General features: G+C 47.7%; 1 protein-coding gene across 1 annotated transcript in view; it reads left to right on the top strand.

Annotated features, from left to right (window-relative positions):
- Window positions 1–20,198, top strand: part of LOC141092554 (cytochrome P450 4V2-like) — a 143,278-nt gene that overhangs the window by 79,396 nt on the left and 43,684 nt on the right. Inside the window, exon 8 of the mRNA XM_073578812.1 lies at window positions 7,695–7,797. Coding sequence (XP_073434913.1) covers window positions 7,695–7,797 — 103 coding nt within the window. The remainder of the gene's footprint in view (window positions 1–7,694; window positions 7,798–20,198) is intronic.

Consider the following 20,198-nt stretch of genomic DNA (forward strand, 5'->3'; position numbering starts at 1 on the left):
CAAGGGCTTCACAGAAGTTTATAACACCCGGGCGTGAAAATATAAAATCCTGTTTTGTTCCCACATAAATGATCATTTAGTCCCCAATTTTTAATTTTCCCAAGAGTAACAGGAGAAATTGGACCCCAAAAGTTGTTGTTCAATTTGTCCTGAGTACCCTGATACCACACATGTGGGAGAAAACTACTGTTTGGGCACACGTCAGGGCTCGAAAGGGAAGTAATGACGTTTTGGAAAGCAGACTTTGATGGAATGGTCTGCGGGCGTCATGTTCCATTTGCAGAGCCCTTGATGTTCCTAAACAGTAGAAAACCCCAATATGTGACCCCATTTTGGAAACTAGACCTCCTAAGGAACTTATCTAGATGTGTGGTGAGCACTTTGAACCCCCAAGTGTTTCACTAAAGATTATAATGCCCAGGCGTGAAAATATAAAATCCTGTTTTGCTCCCACATAAATGATCATTTAGTCCCCAATTTTTAATTTTCCCAAGAGTAACAGGAGAAATTGGACCCCAAAAGTTGTTGTCCAATTTGTCCTGAGTACCCTGATACCCCACATGTGGGAGAAAACTACTGTTTGGGCACACGTCAGGGCTCGAAAGGGAAGTAATGACGTTTTGGAAAGCAGACTTTGATGGAATGGTCTGCGGGCGTCATGTTCCATTTGCAGAGCCCTTGATGTTCCTAAACAGTAGAAACCCCCAATAAGTGACCCCATTTTGGAAACTAGACCCCCTAAGGAACTTATCTAGATGTGTGGTGAGCACTTTGAACCCCCAAGTGTTTCACTAAAGATTATAATGCCCAGGCGTGAAAATATAAAATCCTGTTTTGTTCCCACATAAATGATCATTTAGTCCCCAATTTTTAATTTTCCCAAGAGTAACAGGAGAAATTGGACCCCAAAAGTTGTTGTCCAATTTGTCCTGAGTACCCTGATACCCCACATGTGGGAGAAAACTACTGTTTGGGCACATGTCAGGGCTCGAAAGGGAAGTAATGACGTTTTGGAAAGCAGATTTTGATGGAATGGTCTGCGGGCGTCATGTTCCATTTGCAGAGCCCTTGATGTTCCTAAACAGTAGAAACCCCCCATAAGTGACCCCATTTTGGAAACTAGACCCCCTAAGGAACTTATCTAGATGTGTGGTGAGCACTTTGAACCCCCAAGTGTTTCACTAAAGATTATAATGCCCAGGCGTGAAAATATAAAATCCTGTTTTGTTCCCACATAAATGATCATTTAGTCCCCAATTTTTAATTTTCCCAAGAGTAACAGGAGAAATTGGACCCCAAAAGTCGTTGTCCAATTTGTCCTGGGTACTCTGGTAAAAACTGTTTAGGCACACGTTGGGGCTCGAAAGGGAAGTAGTGTTGTTTTGGAATGCAGACTCTGATGGTCTGCTGGCGTCATGTTCCATTTGCAGAGTCCCTGATGTGCCTAAACAGGAAAAAAACCCACATATGACATCGTTTTGGATACTAGACCCCCAATGAACAAATCTAGATGTGCCCCCAACTAATCTAATGTAAATTAGTAGTGCATGGAGGTGTGGTACAATTTGAAGCAATCCTTCATTCACAGGCCAGGTTTTTCGGGGCAGGTGTCGCACTGGTAAGTGGTGTCCCTGCGTATTCCTTTTTTGTAACACACTCGACACCTTTTTTGCGGCTTACCTTTTCTTGGGGTTGGCGGGACCACCCCCGGAAAATGCTGACCTGGGACAATACGAGCACCTTCAGTTCCTGAAGTACTGGGGCCTGCTCCTTCCTGAGCGCCAAACATCATGGCCTTAACCACTACCTCCTGGAAATTAAGGTACGCCGTATCGCTGGGGCATGCACATTGTGACAGCAGGAATGCGTTGAGCATTGCCATTTGGACGATGTGCCCGGCCAGCTTTTTGTACCACACCTTGGCCTTCCTCAATGCATTGTACGGTTGGAGGAGTTGATCGGAGAGATCAACTCCCCCCATTTTTTTGTTGTACCCCACTACACATGTCGGTTTGAGGACCTGTGTAGAGGTACCCCGTACAGTGCAGAGGGTACTGCCATCACCGTGTATTGTGGTCAAGAGATGGACATCTCTCTTGTCCTTGTACTTGACCACCAGCAGGTGGTCGCTACATTGGGCTCTGCTCTCACCTTTTCGGAGCATCTGCCCAAGTAGCGTCTTCGGGAGGCCTCTCTGATTTTTGCGGACAGTACCGCAGGCTGCGGTACGTCGCTCAGAGAGGGATTTGTAGAGTGGGATGCTGGTATAAAAGTTATCAGTGTAGAGGTGATAACCTTTATCCAGCAGTGGGTGCACCAAATCCCACACAATTTTCCCACTCACTCCCAGGAAAGGAGGACACTCAGGGGGTTCAATCCGGGTGTCCTTCCCTTCCTAAACTCTAAACTTGTGGGTGTACCCTGAGGTACTCTCACACAACTTATAGAGTTTGATTCCGTACCTGGCCCTCTTACTGGGCAGGTATTGACGGAATCGCAGCCTTCCCTTGAAGTGAACCAAGGACTCATCCACGCAGATGTCCCTTTGGGGCACGTACACTTCAGCAAACTTTTTGTTGAAGTGTTCGATGACCGGCCGAACTTTGAACAGACGGTCAAAGTTGGGGTCATCTTGTGCGGGACACGCTGCATTATCAGTATAATGCAGAAACTTGTGGATGGCCTCAAAACGCGTCCGGGCCATGACCATTCGGAACACTGGAGTGTTGTATAAAATATCAACACTCCAATATTGCCGAATTTCCGGCTTCTTCAGTATCCCCATATGGAGGACCAGGCCCCAAAACTGCGTCATTTCAACTGCGTCTACAGGAGACCAGTTTGAAAATGTTGAACGCGGGTTTTGCTCCAAAAATTGACGAGCGTACAAATTAGTTTGCTCCACCATGAGGTTAACAAAATCCTCAGAGAAAAAGACTTTGAAAAAGTCAATTTCTGTGAGGCCGGTGGTGTCAAACTTGATTCCTGATTCTGCCACAAAATCAGGAATCAGTGGCTCGTAATTTTCGGGGGGCGAGGTCCATACGGGGAGCACTGGGTCAGCTGCGGGCATGGTGGGCGCTGCCTCATCTTCTGTCCTGGAGCGTCTGCGTGGCGGTTCCGCAGGACCCGAGGAGGAAGATGAGGAAGGGGAAGAGGAAGAAGAAGAGGATGAAGAATCCGAAAAATAAAGAAAAGTCGGATCGTCATCCAAATCGCTATCAGTTTCGGAGGCAAGTAAAGCATATGCCTCCTCCACTGAATAGCGCTGTTGGGATGAATTTGATGACATTTTTGTGTAAATATGGTGCTTGGGTGTACACTTTATTGAAAACTGTATGTGTACGTGAGGGGGGGGGGAGTGATTGGTGTAAACTTTCTGTAAAGAAAAAGCTGTGGAAAAAAGTATAAAACTGCAGGCCCTAGCTGATAAGTGTCACTTATCAAAACTAGGCTGCTGGATGTGCGCACGGGGTGGCACAAGGGGGGGGTGGAAAAAAAAAAAAAGCAAAACGGCAAACTCTGATAAGTGAACTGTGTCACTTATCCAAGTTTCGCAGCTGTGGGATGTGTGTACGGAGGGGCTAAGGAAAAAAAAGCGAGCTCAAGTGTTGATCGGTGAACTGCGTCACCAATCAACGCTCGGCGGCTGCGCACGGAGGTGGCGCAAAAGTGGGGTGGAGGGGGGTAAAAATAGGGGGAAGGGGGATGGGGGATTGGGGTGGATGAAGAGAGATTGGGCAGGGATCAACAGTTAGGGTTGTAGTTAGGTGGCACAAAGGGGGGTGAAAAAAATGAAAAGCGGCAGGCACAAGCTTGGATAAGTGACGTGTGTCACTTATCCAACTTTTGCGGCTGCGGGATGTGTGTACGGAAGTGGCGCAAAGGGGGCTAAGGAAAATAAAACGAGCTCAAGTGTTGATCGGTGAACTGCGTCACCAATCAACGCTCGGCAGCTGCGCACGGAAGTGGCACAAAAGTGGGGTGGAGGGGGGTAAAAATAGGGGGAGGGGGGATGGGGGATTGGGGTGGATGAAGAGAGATTGGGCAGGGATCAACAGTTAGGGTTGTAGTTAGGTGGCACAAAGGGGGGTGAAAAAAATGAAAAGCGGCAGGCACAAGCTTGGATAAGTGATGTGTGTCACTTATGCAACTTTTGCGGCTGCGGGATGTGTGTACGGAAGTGGCGCAAAGGGGGCTAAGGAAAAAAAAACGAGCTCAAGTGTTGATCGGTGAACTGCGTCACCAATCAACGCTCGGCAGCTGCGCACGGAGGTGGCGCAAAAGTGGGGTGGAGGGGGGTAAAAATAGGGGGAAGGGGGATGGGGGGATTGGGGTGGATGAAGATAGATTGGGCAGGGATCAACAGTTAGGGTTGTAGTTAGGTGGCACAAAGGGGGGTGAAAAAAATGAAAAACGGCAGGCACAAGCTTGGATAAGTGACGTGTGTCACTTATCCAACTTTTGCGGCTGCGGAATGTGTGAACGGAAGTGGCGCAAAGGGGGCTAAGGAAAAAAAAGCGAGCGCGAGTGTTGATCGGTGAACTGCGTCACCGATCAACGCTCGCCGGCTGCGCACGGAGGTGACGCAAAAGTGGGGTGGAGGGGGGTAAAAGGGGGGTGAAGGGGGGTAAGAAGGGGGGTGGAGGGGGGATGGGGGGATGAAGATAGATTGGGGGGGTGAAGATAGATTGGGCAAGGGATCAGGGATCAATTAACACTTACAATTGTAGTTTTCTTTCTTCTTCTTCTTCTTTCTTCTGCAGGGATTGTGATGCTACAAGCTGTGGCATCACAATACCCAGCACAGGAGCTCTTGCTGCGTCCGACCTCTCTGCAGGAATCCTCAGCTAGAGTGAGGACCCCTGCAGACAGGTCAGATAGGTCAGAGGCAGGTCAGGGGGCAGGTCACAGAGCGGTCACATCGCTGCTGTGACCTGTCATTGGTGGGATCAAATGATTACATCGATCCCACCAATCCCTGATCTGCCTGGTGACCATGGCAACTGCCTAGAATCGGAGCTCACAGCTCCGATTACTAGGCAGGTCATGCCCAGGTCACCAGCAGGGCACAGAGCGGTCACATGGTGACCGCAGCTGTGCCCTGTGGTTGGCGCGATCGCCGATCTAATCGATCGCGCCAGCCAACTCCTGCAGGCCCTGCTGGGCCTGCATCAGGCTCCAGCACGATCGATGCTAATATAGCACCGATCCTGGCCGGTACTGGCAGGGCACAGCGGCAATATAGCGCCGCTGTGCACTGCGATTGGCGCGATCGATCAGATCGGCGATCGCACCAATCCGGGTGCTTTTTGCCGGTGCCTGGCGTTGCCAGGCACCGGCTCTAGGATCGAGTACATCGGTACTCGATCCCCGCCTAGGACATCATTGTTTCAGCCAAGCTGATTGGCTGAAACAATGAGAAACGCTGCGATTGGCTGTTCAGAATTGAACAGCCAATCACAGTGCTCTGGATGCCGGGGGGGCGGGATCGCAGCCCGGGATGCCGACGCCATCTTTTCTAAGGTGAGATGGCGTCGGAATTTTAATGCGATCACCGCGACTTTAAGGGGTTAATGTACCGCACTGATGATTAGTGTGGAGTTAGCTATATCTGTGTAGCTAAAGTTTTGCTATACACCTTCATCAGATTGTTCATTCCTCTCATACATCCATAGGCAAGAAGAGGGTGGAGGCTGTTCAATGGTCAGTTTTATTAAGCTGACCATGATTTTCTACAATGATGAAAATATATCACCTAATAAGTGTTAGGGCCCCGTCACACATAGCGACTCACCAGCGATCTTGACAACGATATCAACTTGTCAGGATCGCTGGTGTGTCGCTACATGATCGCTAGTGAGCTGCCAAACAGGCAGCTTCACCAGCGATCAGCACCAGCGAGGCCGCTGTGTACGTTAGTTACCAGCGCGCTGATGCAGGGAGCTGGTAACTAAGGTACACATCGGATTTCTAAGCAGCGCGCGTCACTTAGAAACCCGATGTGTACCTTGGTTACCAGCTCCCTGCATCAGCACGCTGGTAACTAAGGTACACAGGTTTCTAAGCACAGCACGCTGCTTAGAAACCCTTCATTTACCTTAGTTACCAGATCGCTGATCGCTGGTCTCCCGCCTGTCACACGCAGCAATGCGTGCTGGCCAGCGGGAGACCAGCGATCAAAAAAATGTCCAAGGCTTTCCAACAACGATCAGCGATACCGGCAGGGGGCCGGTCGCTGATAGGTGTCACACACAGCGATCTCGCTGGTGAGATCGCTGTTGCGTCACGAAACTTGTGACTCAGCAGCGATCTCACTAGCGAGATCGCTATGTGTGACGGGGGCTTTAGATCAATGTGATCGCATGTTTATCTCCAACAGTGATGTAGACATTAAATGGAGCAGTCATACACATTCTCGATCATTGCTTCATAATGGAGGATATGAGACTCTTGTTGTTGTGATCAGTGAGGGTCTCAATGGTTGGACGCTCTGCAAGTTTTGGTGCTCGGTGTGGGTCCTTGCGGGAGAACATTCTGATATTTCACACTTATCACCTATCCTATTAATAAGTAATATGTTTTGATTAAGGTAAAACTCTTTTAAAAGAGTTTTCTTCAAAACCCCAATTTCCGTGAGCAGATGTTAGCTTGCTGATCACTGGGGATCTGAGAACTGCTTTCCAAAACTCCAAGAAGAGGGTTATGCAGGGTCCTGCCTTGAATAGAGTGGAGATGCATGTGCTTGGCCTTCACTCCATTCATTGTTAATGGGACTGCTGGAAATAGCCAGTAGCTGTACGCATCTCATCTTAAGGGCCTTTTACATTTAGCGATGCACCAGCGATCCGACCAGCGATCTGACCCGGTCAGGATCGCTGGTGCATCGCTAAATGATCGCTAGTGAGCTTCCACACAGGAAGATCTCACAGCGATGCAGCAGCGATGCAGCAGACGATACTTACCTTTCACACACAGCGATCCAGACGTCCTCCCGCCCGCCTCCACGCGTCGCTCGTCTCACACAGCAGGAAGCCCAGCAGGAAGCGCCCGACGAGAAATGGAGCCTCCCGATCTCGCGCGATCAGCGATAACCAGCGGGGGAACCGGTCGGAGGTAAGTATCACACATAGCGATATCGCTATAATGTCACAAAATCAGTGACGTTTTAGCGATATTGCTAGCGATATTGCTATGTGTAAAACCCCCTTTACTCCGGCAGTCACATACATAATGAATGGAGTAAAGGCTACGCATGTGTACCTCCACTATATTCAATAAGGGGCTCTGCTTTGCCCCTTTACCTGGATTGCTTGGGATGGAGGCAATGTTGGAATAAGTTTGGTGTCTATGAGTGTTTAGTTGCTAGATTTGGATGCTGTTTTTTAGGTTAGAACAAAAAAAAAAACTCCCAGAGACCCACACAGGGAGAGCATGTGACTGTATTTCCTGTTTTTTTCCTGTGTCTGTGTATGAGAGAAGCAGCCTGCTGCAGATGATGCACAGATAGAGACACACAAATTATTTATTCCTGACCTATTAAGCATATTGTTCCTGAGTAAAGAAACTCTGTTGTCACACGCTTGGAGAGTATCCTGTATAATCTGCTGCCAACAGGCAAACTTGCGATTATGCATAGAAACCTTTAATGATCTTTCATAAAAATATGACATGAATTTCTATACTTTTACCAGGGCCATGATACAACGGCTGCGGCCATGAACTGGTCTTTATATTTGCTGGGATCTCACCCAGAGGCACAGCTACAAGTCCATAAAGAATTAGATGAAGTATTTGGTATGTCTTCAGTACGTTTCCATTTCTTGCTCTTTATTTCTGTTTTTCATGCAAGTCTATGCTTTTTAATATTTGATATCATAATATAAAATACAGTATAATTAAGTATACATTCAAAAAAAATAGTTGCTTTTTAAAATGAAATGAAACTATAGCATTCCTTATCATAATACATCTGTACATGTCCAGCTCTAATCAAATTATTCAACCCCTTTTCAAAGCAAACAAGAACAATTTAGCTCTCTAAAATCAGTTGATCTAATGATTTCTCCAAATTCAACACAAAATTCCACTCCCTGTGACTACTGGGGTCTCATAATTATTCAAGCCATTTCGATAGCCAGACATTAGCTTCTGACAGGATTACTGAAGAATCTTAGTCCATTCCTCATGTGCAATGTCCTCCAGTTCACTAACATTTTTGAGTTCACATGCTGCTACTGCCTTCTTAAAATCTGACCAAATATTTGATATAGGGTTCAACTCTGGTGACTATTATGGCCATACAAAAACTTCTATGACTTTTTCCAAAACCAAGCCTTGGTAGACTTTGAAGTATTGCTGGGATCATTGTCTTCATGAAAGATCCAATGATTCCTACCCTTCGGGTTCCTCATGGAAGGCATGCCAAATGTAATAGGATTTTTGGATACTGGGTTTAATGCTTGTCCTGTACAGGCTGTAGGTTACATCTGCCAAATGAAGCAAGCAGAACCAGAGCATCACTGAGTCACTGACATGATTCACTGTAGGCAGGCTGTTCTTTCCCCATATGCCTCTATTTCTACTCCTGACATGCCGCTGATCCATAGGCTTACAAAGTTCCAGATTTGATTCATCACTTCATAGACCTGAATTCCCAAACTTCTGTGGCTTATTATGTGGCTTTGAGCATATTTGTGTCTATTTTTTTTGTGCTTTTGGGTCAATAGAGGTGTACTTTATGTCTTGGAGTTTGGACTGAATGGTGACATTCAGTGTTTAGTATGCATCTTACTGTGCAAACTGAAACCTCAGTACCTGCTGCTACCAAATAATTCTGCAGGTTTTTTGCTATAATGTTATGTCCTTTATCTTGATTGCACAAGACAATAATCTCTTCTGTTAACTTTTGGACCGCTTTCTTGATAACCCAAGAATATTAGTAAACTGGAGACTATTGCCCACGAGAATTAGGCTGAGAATTAGGCTAAGATTTCTCTGGAATGCTGACAGATGCTTGCTGTATTCTTTGGTGAACATGGGACGATGGACACTGAACCACAAGAAAGGTAGTGGATCCAGGGTGCACTGCGGGACTGGATGGGATATCCCTGTGGCAGATGAGACTAGCCAACATAGGGATAATGGATAGTCCAGGAGGAACGGATAATAATGTTGGAAATGGACTGTGTTAAGGAAATGTACTGTGTTAACAAAACAAGGAACAAGAAGTGTTGTGCCCGATACTATATGTTACAATATGATGAAATGGGACTGTCCAGTAAACTGCTGTTAGTTAATACGAACTGTGTGTCCCCCGAGTGTGTGACAGATCCGGAAGGTGGGGGCCTGGAAACAGCGGAGGCCTATGGCCTACATGTGAGTGTAATGCATTCCCCACTGAGCAACACATTAGGAGTGGGATACAATTTTCCTTTAAAGTGATGGGGCGATGTGAAGCAGCAGCTCAGTCATGGCTACCACCCACAGTCACTTTATATAACCATGGTTAGACTAGTTGTGTTTAGTCATTTAAGGCCCTGTCACACTAAGCGAGATCGCTAGCGAGATCGCTGCTGAGTCACTAGAACTGTGACGTTATAGCGATCTTACCAGCGAGATCGCTGTGTGTGACAGTGACCAGCGACCAGCCCCCCTGCCGGGTATCGCTGATCGTGCCCGGAATGTCTGGACATTTCTTTGGTCGCTCATGTCCCACTGAGTCGCTTGTATCGTCACGTTTGACAACTAGCCTAACGACCTCGTTAGCGACTCAGAAGCAAGACAAGGCGGGGATTAGCGTTCCCGTTTCCACGCCTACCTCGGCTCCGATTGGTGGTCACTAGAGTTGAGCGAAACTGGTCGAAAAAATTCAAAAGTCGCCGACTTTTGGCAAAGTCGGGTTTCATGAAACGAAACCCGACCCTAGGATGAGGTCGGCCACAAGGTCGGCGACTTACGCGCCAAAGTCGCGTTTCAAAAGTTTGTTTTGCGCTCTTTTTCAGCCAATCAGGATCCACGGACACTGTGGGCAACGTGATGACATAGGCACGGGTCACCACCATCTTTCAGAAGGGCATGCAAGTGATTGGCTTGCTTTGGTGGGCGTCACAGGGGGTATAAAAGGGCGTGCACGCCGACCGCCATCTTACTTCTGCCGATCTTAGTATAGGGAGAGGTTGCTGCTGATTCTGCAGGGAGAGCGTTAGGCAGGGAAGAAGACAAAAAAACTGCTTCTGCTGCTAGCGATTTGGCCTGCACAACACACCAGTCACTGTGTGTGCAGTGCAAGGGGAGGCTATATAGTGGTGTATCAGTGGTGTTGGTTGTTGGGCTGCCTTTTAAGGCTTCCTGACAGGCTGGCATTGCTGTTTACCCACTGCTCCGCAAACTGCTTTTTTAAAAGCAATCCCAATTTTTTATTTTTTGTCCTGCTGAGAAGAAAAAAAAACTGCTTCTGCTGCTAGCAATTTGGCCTGCACAACACACCAGTCACTGTGTGTGCAGTGCAAGGGGAGGCTATATAGTGGTGTATCAGAGGTGTTGGTTGTTGGGCTGCCTTTTAAGGCTTCCTGACAGGCTGGCATTGCTGTTTACCCACTGCTCCGCAAACTGCTTTTTTAAAAGCAATCCAATCTCCCTTATCCTCTAGTCACTTTTGTCACAGCTGTGCCATCGAGCTTGTCACATAGCGCTCAGATATTCATTGGGCCTCACACAATCCAAAAGTGTCCAGTGTCCAAAAGTGTGTGCAGAGATTCAAAATCTCCCATATCCTCTAGTCACTTTTGTCACAGCTGTGCCATCGAGCCTGTCACATAGCGCTCACATATCAGTGGGCCTCACACAAACCAAAAGTTTCCACTGTCCACAAGTGTGTGCAGAAATTCAAAATCTCCCTTATCCTCTAGTCACTTTTGTCACAGCAGTGCCATCGAGCCTGTCATATAGCGCTCAGATATCAGTGGGCCTCACACAATCCAAAAGTGTCCACTGTCCACAAGTGTGTGCAGAAATTCAAAATCTCCCTTATCCTCTAGTCACTTTTGTCACAGCTGTGCCATCGAGCCTGTCACATAGCGCTCAGATATTCATTGGGCCTCACACAATCCAAAAGTGTCCAGTGGCCAAAAGTGTGTGCAGAGATTCAAAATCTCCCTTATCCTCTAGTCACTTTTGTCACAGCTGTGCCATCGAGCCTGTCACATAGCGCTCAGATATCAGTGGGCCTCACACAATCCAAAAGTGTCCAGTGTCCACAAGTGTGTGCAGAAATTCAAAATCTCCCTTATCCTCTAGTCACTTTTGTCACAGCAGTGCCATCGAGCCTGTCACATAGCGCTCAGATATCAGTGGGCCTCACACAATCCAAAAGTGTCCAGTGTCCACAAGTGTGTGCAGAAATTCAAAATCTCCCTTATCCTCTAGTCACTTTTGTCACAGCAGTGCCATCGAGCCTGTCACATAGCGCTCAGATATCAGTGGGCCTCACACAATCCAAAAGTGTCCACTGTCCACAAGTGTGTGCAGAAATTCAAAATCTCCCTCATCCTCTAGTCACTTTTGTCACAGCAGTGCCATCGAGCCTGTCACATAGCGCTCAGATATCAGTGGGCCTCACACAATCCAAAAGTGTCCACTGTCCACAAGTGTGTGCAGAAATTCAAAATCTCATTTATCCTCTAGTCACTTTTGTCACAGCTGTGCCATCGAGCCTGTCACATAGCGCTCAGATATTCATTGGGCCTCACACAATCCAAAAGTGTCCAGTGTCCAAAAGTGTGTGCAGAGATTCAAAATCTCCCTTATCCTCTAGTCACTTTTGTCACAGCTGTGCCATCGAGCCTGTCACATAGCGCTCAGATATCAGTGGGCCTCACACAATCCAAAAGTGTCCACTGTCCACAAGTGTGTGCAGAAATTCAAAATCTCCCTTATCCTCTAGTCACTTTTGTCACAGCAGTGCCATCGAGCCTGTCACATAGCGCTCAGATATCAGTGGGCCTCACACAATCCAAAAGTGTCCACTGTCGACAAGTGTGTGCAGAAATTCAAAATCTCCCTTATCCTCTAGTCACTTTTGTCACAGCTGTGCCATCGAGCCTGTCACATAGCGCTCAGATATCAGTGGGCCTCACACAATCCAAAAGTGTCCAGTGTCCAAAAGTGTGTGCAGAAATTCAAAATCTCCCCTGTCCTATAGACACCTTGTACCTTGTTTTACATTACTATATAGTTTGTTGGATTTTGTCTACATTTCTACCAAAAATGAGGAAGGCTGGTGGAAGAGGCCGTGGAATTGGGCGGGGGTTGGCAGCTGGTAATGATGGTGTTGGTGGTGGATCTGATGGTAGTGGCAAGAGCAAAATAGGACCGAATGCAGGAGGTGCTGACCCTGCGTCATCGTCTGGCTACATAAGGCCTCGAACGCTTAGTTTTCTAGGAGTTGGCAAACCGCTTTTAAAGCCAGAGCATCAGGAAAAAGTTTTGTCTTACATTGCTGACTCAGCCTCCAGCTCTATCGCCTCCTCTTCTTCAGTTGTAAAAAGTAAAAGCACTGAGTCGTCATTGGAGGCTCATGTTCATGAACCACACCTTTCCTTGTGTCCTTCACCTCAACCAAGATTGAAGGATGACGCAGGCCATACTACTGATTACTCCATGGAGCTGTTTTCACATACCATGCCTGGATTATCAAGTGAAATGGTGAATTACCCAGGCCAAGATGAATCTGACATGGAGTGCACTGATGCACAGCCGCTGATGGATGATTCTGCTGGTACATTCACTCAGAGCACTACATTGTCCTCGCAGTGTACAGAGCCAGATTCTGACCCTGATGAGACTCAGGTGCCCCTTCCCGCACACTATACCACCATACACGGTGACACAGAGGAAGGTGCACATGACATAGAAGAGGAGGTGATGGATGACCCAGTTGTTGACTCAGATTGGCATCCATTGGGGGAAGAGGGTGCTGCTTCCAATAGCTCAGATGAGGAGCATCCACAGCAGACATCGACATCGCAACAGCTGTTATCTGGCAGGCCCGGAGCACTCCAAAGACAGGTTCCAAACATCAAAAGAGTTGCTGGACAGCTTGTCCAGAGGGTCAAAAGATCACAGCATGCTAGGCCGCAAAATGTCTGCCAAAGTAGGAAGAGTGCAGTGTGGCACTTTTTTGAACAAAATCCTCATGATCAGGCCAAGGTTATCTGTAAGAAGTGCGCAAAGACCTTTAGCCGAGGGAAAAATCTGAAAAATTTGAATACCAGTTGCATGCTTAGACATTTAACCAGCATGCACTTGCAAGCGTGGACACAACACCAAACCTTAAGTGCCACATGTGCAACTGATCACAACGAAGGTAGTCAGCAACGCTACATTGTTTCCCCCACTGTAAGCCCACCGGTTAGCACAGCAGCAAATGTTGAGGTGTCGTTGCAAGGCCACAGCAGTCAGGGAATCCCACTGTTATATCAACGAAAGACTGATTCTAGGCCATCAGAAAGAACAAAAACTCCATCACCATCATCAACCCTCTCTCAGTCCGCCCTGTCCACCGCTACTTCCACCATATGCAGCTCTCAAGTCCAGCTCACCCTCCCAGACACTATGAGTAGGTCAAGAAAGTACTCAGTCTCTCATCCGCGTACACTGGGTTTGAACGCCCACATTGCCAAACTAATCTCGTTTGAGATGATGCCCTTTCGGTTGGTGGAAAGCACAGCTTTCCGCGAACTCATGGCCTATGCAGTACCACGCTATGACCTACCCAGTCGCCACTTCTTCTCTCGCAAAGCCATCCCAGCCCTCCACCATCATGTGAAAGACCGCATTGTCCATGCACTCAAGCAGTCAGTGAGCGGAAAGGTGCACCTCACAACTGATGCATGGTCCAGTCGGCATGGCCAGGGCCGTTAAGTGTCCATCACTGCGCACTGGGTTAATGTGGTGGATGCAGGGTCCACAGGGGACAGCGGTGGTGGGACAGTGCTGCCTAGCCCACGGTATAGGAAACAGTTGGCTGTAGGCGTTCGACCCTCCTCCTCCTCCTCCAGAAGCGAAAGCTCGTCCACAGAGCGCAGTCGTACGAGCACTCCATCTGCAGCTGCCACTGTTGCACACGATGTGTCCCCCTATCGAGCAGCTAGTGGAAAGCGTCAGCAGGCTGTGTTGCAGATGATGTGTTTGGGCAACAGACACACCGCCGAGGTGCTGGCCGAGTACTTGAAGCGACAAACTGAGTCATGGCTGGGCAGTGTACATCTTGAGGCAGGCAAGGTAGTTAGTGATAACGGCCGTAATTTTGTGGCAGCCATAGCCCTTTCAAAACTCAGCCATATACCTTGCTTGGCTCACACCTTGAACCTGGTGGTGCAGTGCTTCCTCAAAAATGATCCGGAGTTAACAGCCCTTCTCCAGAAGGTGCGAAGACTGTGCGTGCACATCCGCCGGTCGCCTGTACACTCCGTTCGTATGCAGAAGCTGCAGCGATTGCTCCAACTTCCCAACCACCACCTCATTATCGACATTGCAACAAGGTGGAACTCCACCCTGCACATGGTGGAGCGGCTGTGCGAGCAGAGGCAGGCCATAATGCATTTGTGGGAGGATACACGGCCAGGCACTTTGAGAGCAGACATGGAGATGACAGGTGTGCAGTGGTCGAAGCTGAAAGACCTCTGTAAAGTTCTTCAGTGTTTTGAGGAATGCACACGGCTGGTAAGCGCAGACGACGCCATCCTAAGCATGAGCATCCCACTTATGTGTCTGCTCATGCAAACTTTGACGCACCTTAAGGAGCAGGCGTCTGCAGCCAATGTTGATGAGGAGGAAGAGGAGGAGGGAATCCTTGATGACATTCAGCCATTGTCTGCTCAGGGACCTCTCCTGGACGAGGTGGAGGAAGAAGAGGAGGAGGAGGAGGATGATGGGGATGATTACGTAGGGGAGGAGGATGCATCTCGTGGGGCAAGTGAAAATGTTGGCGTGGCAAGGTCTGGTACAGGGTTTGTGCGTGACTGGAGGGATGTGGATTTGCCAGAAAGTGCTCCTCCACCCAGCACTCGCAGTGCATCATTGACACCGGGAACATTGGCCCACATGTCAGATTATGCCTTGCGGATCCTAAAAAGGGACCCCCGCATTGCCAAAATGATGAACGATGACGACTACTGGTTGGCCAGCATCCTGGATCCACGCTATAAAGGCAAATTACAAAACATCATGCCACAGGAGAACCCTGACCTAATATTGGCTAATAAACAAGCAACTCTGGTAAATCGGTTGCTTGAGGCATTCCCAGCAAACAGCAGCGGTGATAGTTCTCACACGAGCCGTACGGGCCGGGGGCAGCTTGGCAGAGGTGTTCGTGGTGCACACAGCAGAAGTGGCATTGGAGACAGGGGTTTCATGACAATGTTGTGGACTGATTTTTCAAATACCGCTCACACAACTGGTAATACTGCATCGATGGAAAGTGACAGGAGACAGCAGTTGTCAACTATGGTTACAAACTACTTTTCCTCCCATATCGATGTTCTCCCACACAGGTCATTCCCCTTTGACTATTGGGCCGCTAAACTGGACACCTGGCCTGAATTGGCCCAATATGCCTTACAGGAGCACGCTTGCCCAGCTGCAAGTGTGCTATCGGAAAGAGTCTTCAGTGCAGCTGGATCAATCCTGACAGAAAAAAGGACCCGTCTGTCAACCCAAAATGTGGATGATCTAACCTTCATTAAAATGAACCACGCATGGGTTTCCAAGGATTTTGTCCCACCTTCCCCTGATGACACATAGGGTGACAGAAAAATGGCTTGCTTTGGTCCACCTCTTCCTGGTACTTCACCTATTTCGCCTTTTGCATCAGCTGAATGTCCAACATCAACATATGCCACTTTCTAAAACTCCCTAACTGTGCTGCCTCCCCCCCATGGCCGGGGTCACCACCTAGCGCACGACACCGTGCGAGTGCCGTTGCCCTGGACAGGTGGGTAGGCCGACTCTTGGGCGCAGGCACTGGCACAGGGTCCCTCATAGTGCAATCAAGTGTCTCTGACGGTGGTGGTGCACACCCGCCGTCAGACACACCGCTGTACTATGAGGGGCCCAGTGCCAGTACCGACGCCCACGAGTGGGCCCCCCTTGCTTGGGCAGGGCCCCAGCATTTGCAATCTTTACCTCTCCCTGCTCCTCCGCTGTGTAATCTGGGCCGTCAAATCCATACTGTGCCTGACACCGTCTGAGCCTGCCTCCTGAGACATATATTTTGAATGTGTACGCTATCCATACATGTTATCCAGGGATACGGTACCCTTTCTAACCTTTGTGCAATCACGTGCAATCCATACTGGGCCTAACACCGTCTGAGCCTGCCTCCTGAGACATATATTTTGAATGTGTACGCTATCCATACATGTTATCCGGGGATACGGTACCCTTTCTAACCTTTGTGCAATCACGTGCAATCCATACTGGGCCTAACACCGTCTGAGCCTGCCTCATGCTGTATAGACATATATTTTGAATGTGTACGCTATCCATACATGTTATCTGGGGATACGGTACCCTTTCTCACCTTTGTGCAATCACGTGCAATCCATACTGGGCCTAACACCATCTGAGCCTGCCTCATGCTGTATAGACATATATTTTGAATGTGTACGCTATCCATACATGTTATCCAGGGATACGGTACCCTTTCTAACCTTTGTGCAATCACGTGCAATCCATACTGGGCCTAACACCGTCTGAGCCTGCCTCCTGAGACATATATTTTGAATGTGTACGCTATCCATACATGTTATCCGGGGATACAGTACCCTTTCTAACCTTTGTGCAATCACGTGCAATCCATACTGGGCCTAACACCGTCTGAGCCTGCCTCATGCTGTATAGACATATATTTTGAATGTGTACGCTATCCATACATGTTATCCAGGGATACGGTACCCTTTCTAACCTTTGTGCAGTCACGTGCAATCCATACTGGGCCTAACACCGTCTGAGCCTGCCTCATGCTGTATAGACATATATTTTGAATGTGTACGCTATCCATACATGTTATCCAGGGATACGGTACTCTTTCTAACCTTTGTGCAATCACGTGCAATCCATACTGGGCCTAACACCGTCTGAGCCTGCCTCCTGAGACACATATTTTGAATGTGTACGCTATCCATACATGTTATCCGGGGATACGGTACCCTTTCTAACCTTTGTGCAATCACGTGCAATCCATACTGGGCCTAACACCGTCTGAGCCTGCCTCATGCTGTATAGACATATATTTTGAATGTGTACGCTATCCATACATGTTATCCAGGGATACGGTACCCTTTCTAACCTTTGTGCAATCACGTGCAATCCATACTGGGCCTAACACCGTCTGAGCCTGCCTCATGCTGTATAGACATATATTTTGAATGTGTACGCTATCCATACATGTTATCCAGGGATAGGGTACCCTTTCTAACCTTTGTGCAATCACGTGCAATCCATACTGGGCCTAACACCGTCTGAGCCTGCCTCATGCTGTATAGACATATATTTTGAATGTGTACGCTATCCATACATGTTATCCAGGGATACGGTACCCTTTCTAACCTTTGTGCAATCACGTGCAATCCATACTGGGCCTAACACCGTCTGAGCCTGCATCCTGAGACATATATTTTGAATGTGTACGCTATCCATACATGTTATCCAGGGATACGGTACCCTTTCTATCCTTTGTGCAATCACGTGCAATCCATACTGGGCCTAACACCGTCTAAGCCTGCCTCATGCTGTATAAACATATATTTTGAATGTGTACGCTATCCATACATGTTATCCGGGGATACGGTACCCTTTCTAACCTTTGTGCAATCACGTGCAATCCATACTGGGCCTAACACCGTCTGAGCCTGCCTCCTGAGACATATATTTTGAATGTGTACGCTATCCATACATGTTATCCAGGGATACGGTACCCTTTCTAACCTTTGTGCAATCACGTGCAATCCATACTGGGCCTAACACCGTCTGAGCCTGCCTCATGCTGTATAGACATATATTTTGAATGTGTACGCTATCCATACATGTTATCCGGGGATACGGTACCCTTTCTAACCTTTGTGCAATCACGTGCAATCCATACTGGGCCTAACACCGTCTGAGCCTGCCTCATGCTGTATAGACATATATTTTGAATGTGTACGCTATCCATACATGTTATCCGGGGATACGGTACCCTTTCTAACCTTTGTGCAATCACGTGCAATCCATACTGGGCCTAACACCGTCTGAGCCTGCCTCCTGAGACATATCTTTTGAATGTGTACGCTATCCATACATGTTATCTGGGGATACGGTACCCTTTCTCACCTTTGTGCAATCACGTGTAATCCATACTGGGCGTGAGAACGGCTGGCGAGCTGTTAAGCAAGCTACAGCACCTGTCCAGACAAGTACAGGGATTCCCTAGCGAGGAGACTTATTTGATTGTTTTCAATGTTGGGACTGCAATTTTTGGGGAGCACTATACTCTGGTGAATGATTAATGGGGCCCACCATACACTGGAACATTCCAAAGGTGGACATCAGACACTGGAGCAGCATTTACAGGGCCCATTATACACTAGAGCATTAGAAATGGGGCCCATTATGTTTGGAGCATTATTTGGGCCCATAAGACAGTGGAGCTTCATCCATGGGGACCAACATATACTGTAGCATTATGTGGAGCTCATCATATACTGTTTCAAACATTATATGGGACCAGGGACCAATGATTCTGTATGGAGAAATAGATGGGCCTCGTCATGAGATGTAAAAAGTGAGGTATTTTTCATTGTACTATACCGCTATTTCTCTGCCGTATCGGAGCATGATGAGTTGTGGTATGTGTTAAAGGGGCGCTCTTTCGCCCAGGGCACATGAAAACCTGGAGCCAGCCCTCCCCCCCCACAGTTTGTAGCCAAATAACCCCCATTTTTCAGTGCGTAACTTGTATTATGAAGTTAATTAAGGTTGACAAGCTTAAGAAAGAAGAATTGATGCTTTTGGCATTCAAATGGGCACTGTAGGTGTGTTTCCTGTCCTCCTCTCACTGCCGACTTTTATTCCCCATTGACTTACATTGGGTTTCGTGTTTCGGGACGACCCCGACTTTTCCCTATAATCGGACGATCTTGCTCGACCCGACTTTTGGAAAAGTCGGGTTTCACGAAACGAAACGCGACCCTAAAAAACCAAAAGTCGCTCAACTCTAGTGGTCACTACAGCGTCCTGATTGGCGGGCTTCCTTTTAAAAGAAGCTAACAAAGTAGTGCTTCAGTTCTTTGTTCCTGACCCGGGTGTGTCCAAGTTGAGATCCTGTTTTTGTCCAATGGCTGCGACTCCATTTTGGATCATCTGCTTTTCCATCTTCGTTGCTTCTCTAGCCAGTTAATGGTAGGTATTTTTTGAATGAAATGGAGCGCTAGTACGTCACCTTCTTTTAAATGCACGGCCAATCAGGACGCGGTAGCGTCCACCATTCAGAGCTGAGAGGGCGTGAGAAAGGGAGCGCAATCCACGCCTGTGTAAATACAGTGTCACACAGTACATCCCTCATCGAGGTGTGAATCGTCAATGGAACATGCAATGTGACAGGGTTCTAATGACCACCGACATCGTTACAAAGGTCGCTATGACACGCTAGATCGTTGCTCCGTCGTTGGGTAGATTGGACTGTCTGACATCTCAATAGCGACCACATAGCGATGTGGCAACGATCCCTGTCGTGTCGTATCGCTGTCGGGATCGTTATAGCGTCGCTAGGTGTGATGGGACCTTTAGAATGTTCTTATCTCATTGGTTTATTGTAAACAGCAGAAAGTTTGCACATTTTGCTAATAAACCTAATACGCAATGGGGGGCTAGATCATTTTGATTGAAACTGTAGCTACAGGCATAAAAATTATAGATTTTATGTGTTCTACATAGTGAATATATTTTAACTCTATAAGTTCAGCAGAATGAAAGCTCAAATTTGTTCAAGCATCATTTAGAGAGGCCGATGACATTGATTAATGCTGGCAGTATGGTGATTTCCTACTTAAGTCTAACAAAGTTCGTACAGCTTTCGTATTTAGACTGCATATAACATCCCATGCATCCATTACGGGTGATTGACCAAAATCATTGAAAATTCTACAGAAAAGATTCAA

This window comes from Dendrobates tinctorius, unplaced genomic scaffold (genome assembly GCF_039654945.1).
Source record: "Dendrobates tinctorius isolate UK_male_01 unplaced genomic scaffold, ASM3965494v1 ptg000008l, whole genome shotgun sequence".
NCBI lineage: Eukaryota > Metazoa > Chordata > Amphibia > Anura > Dendrobatidae > Dendrobates > Dendrobates tinctorius.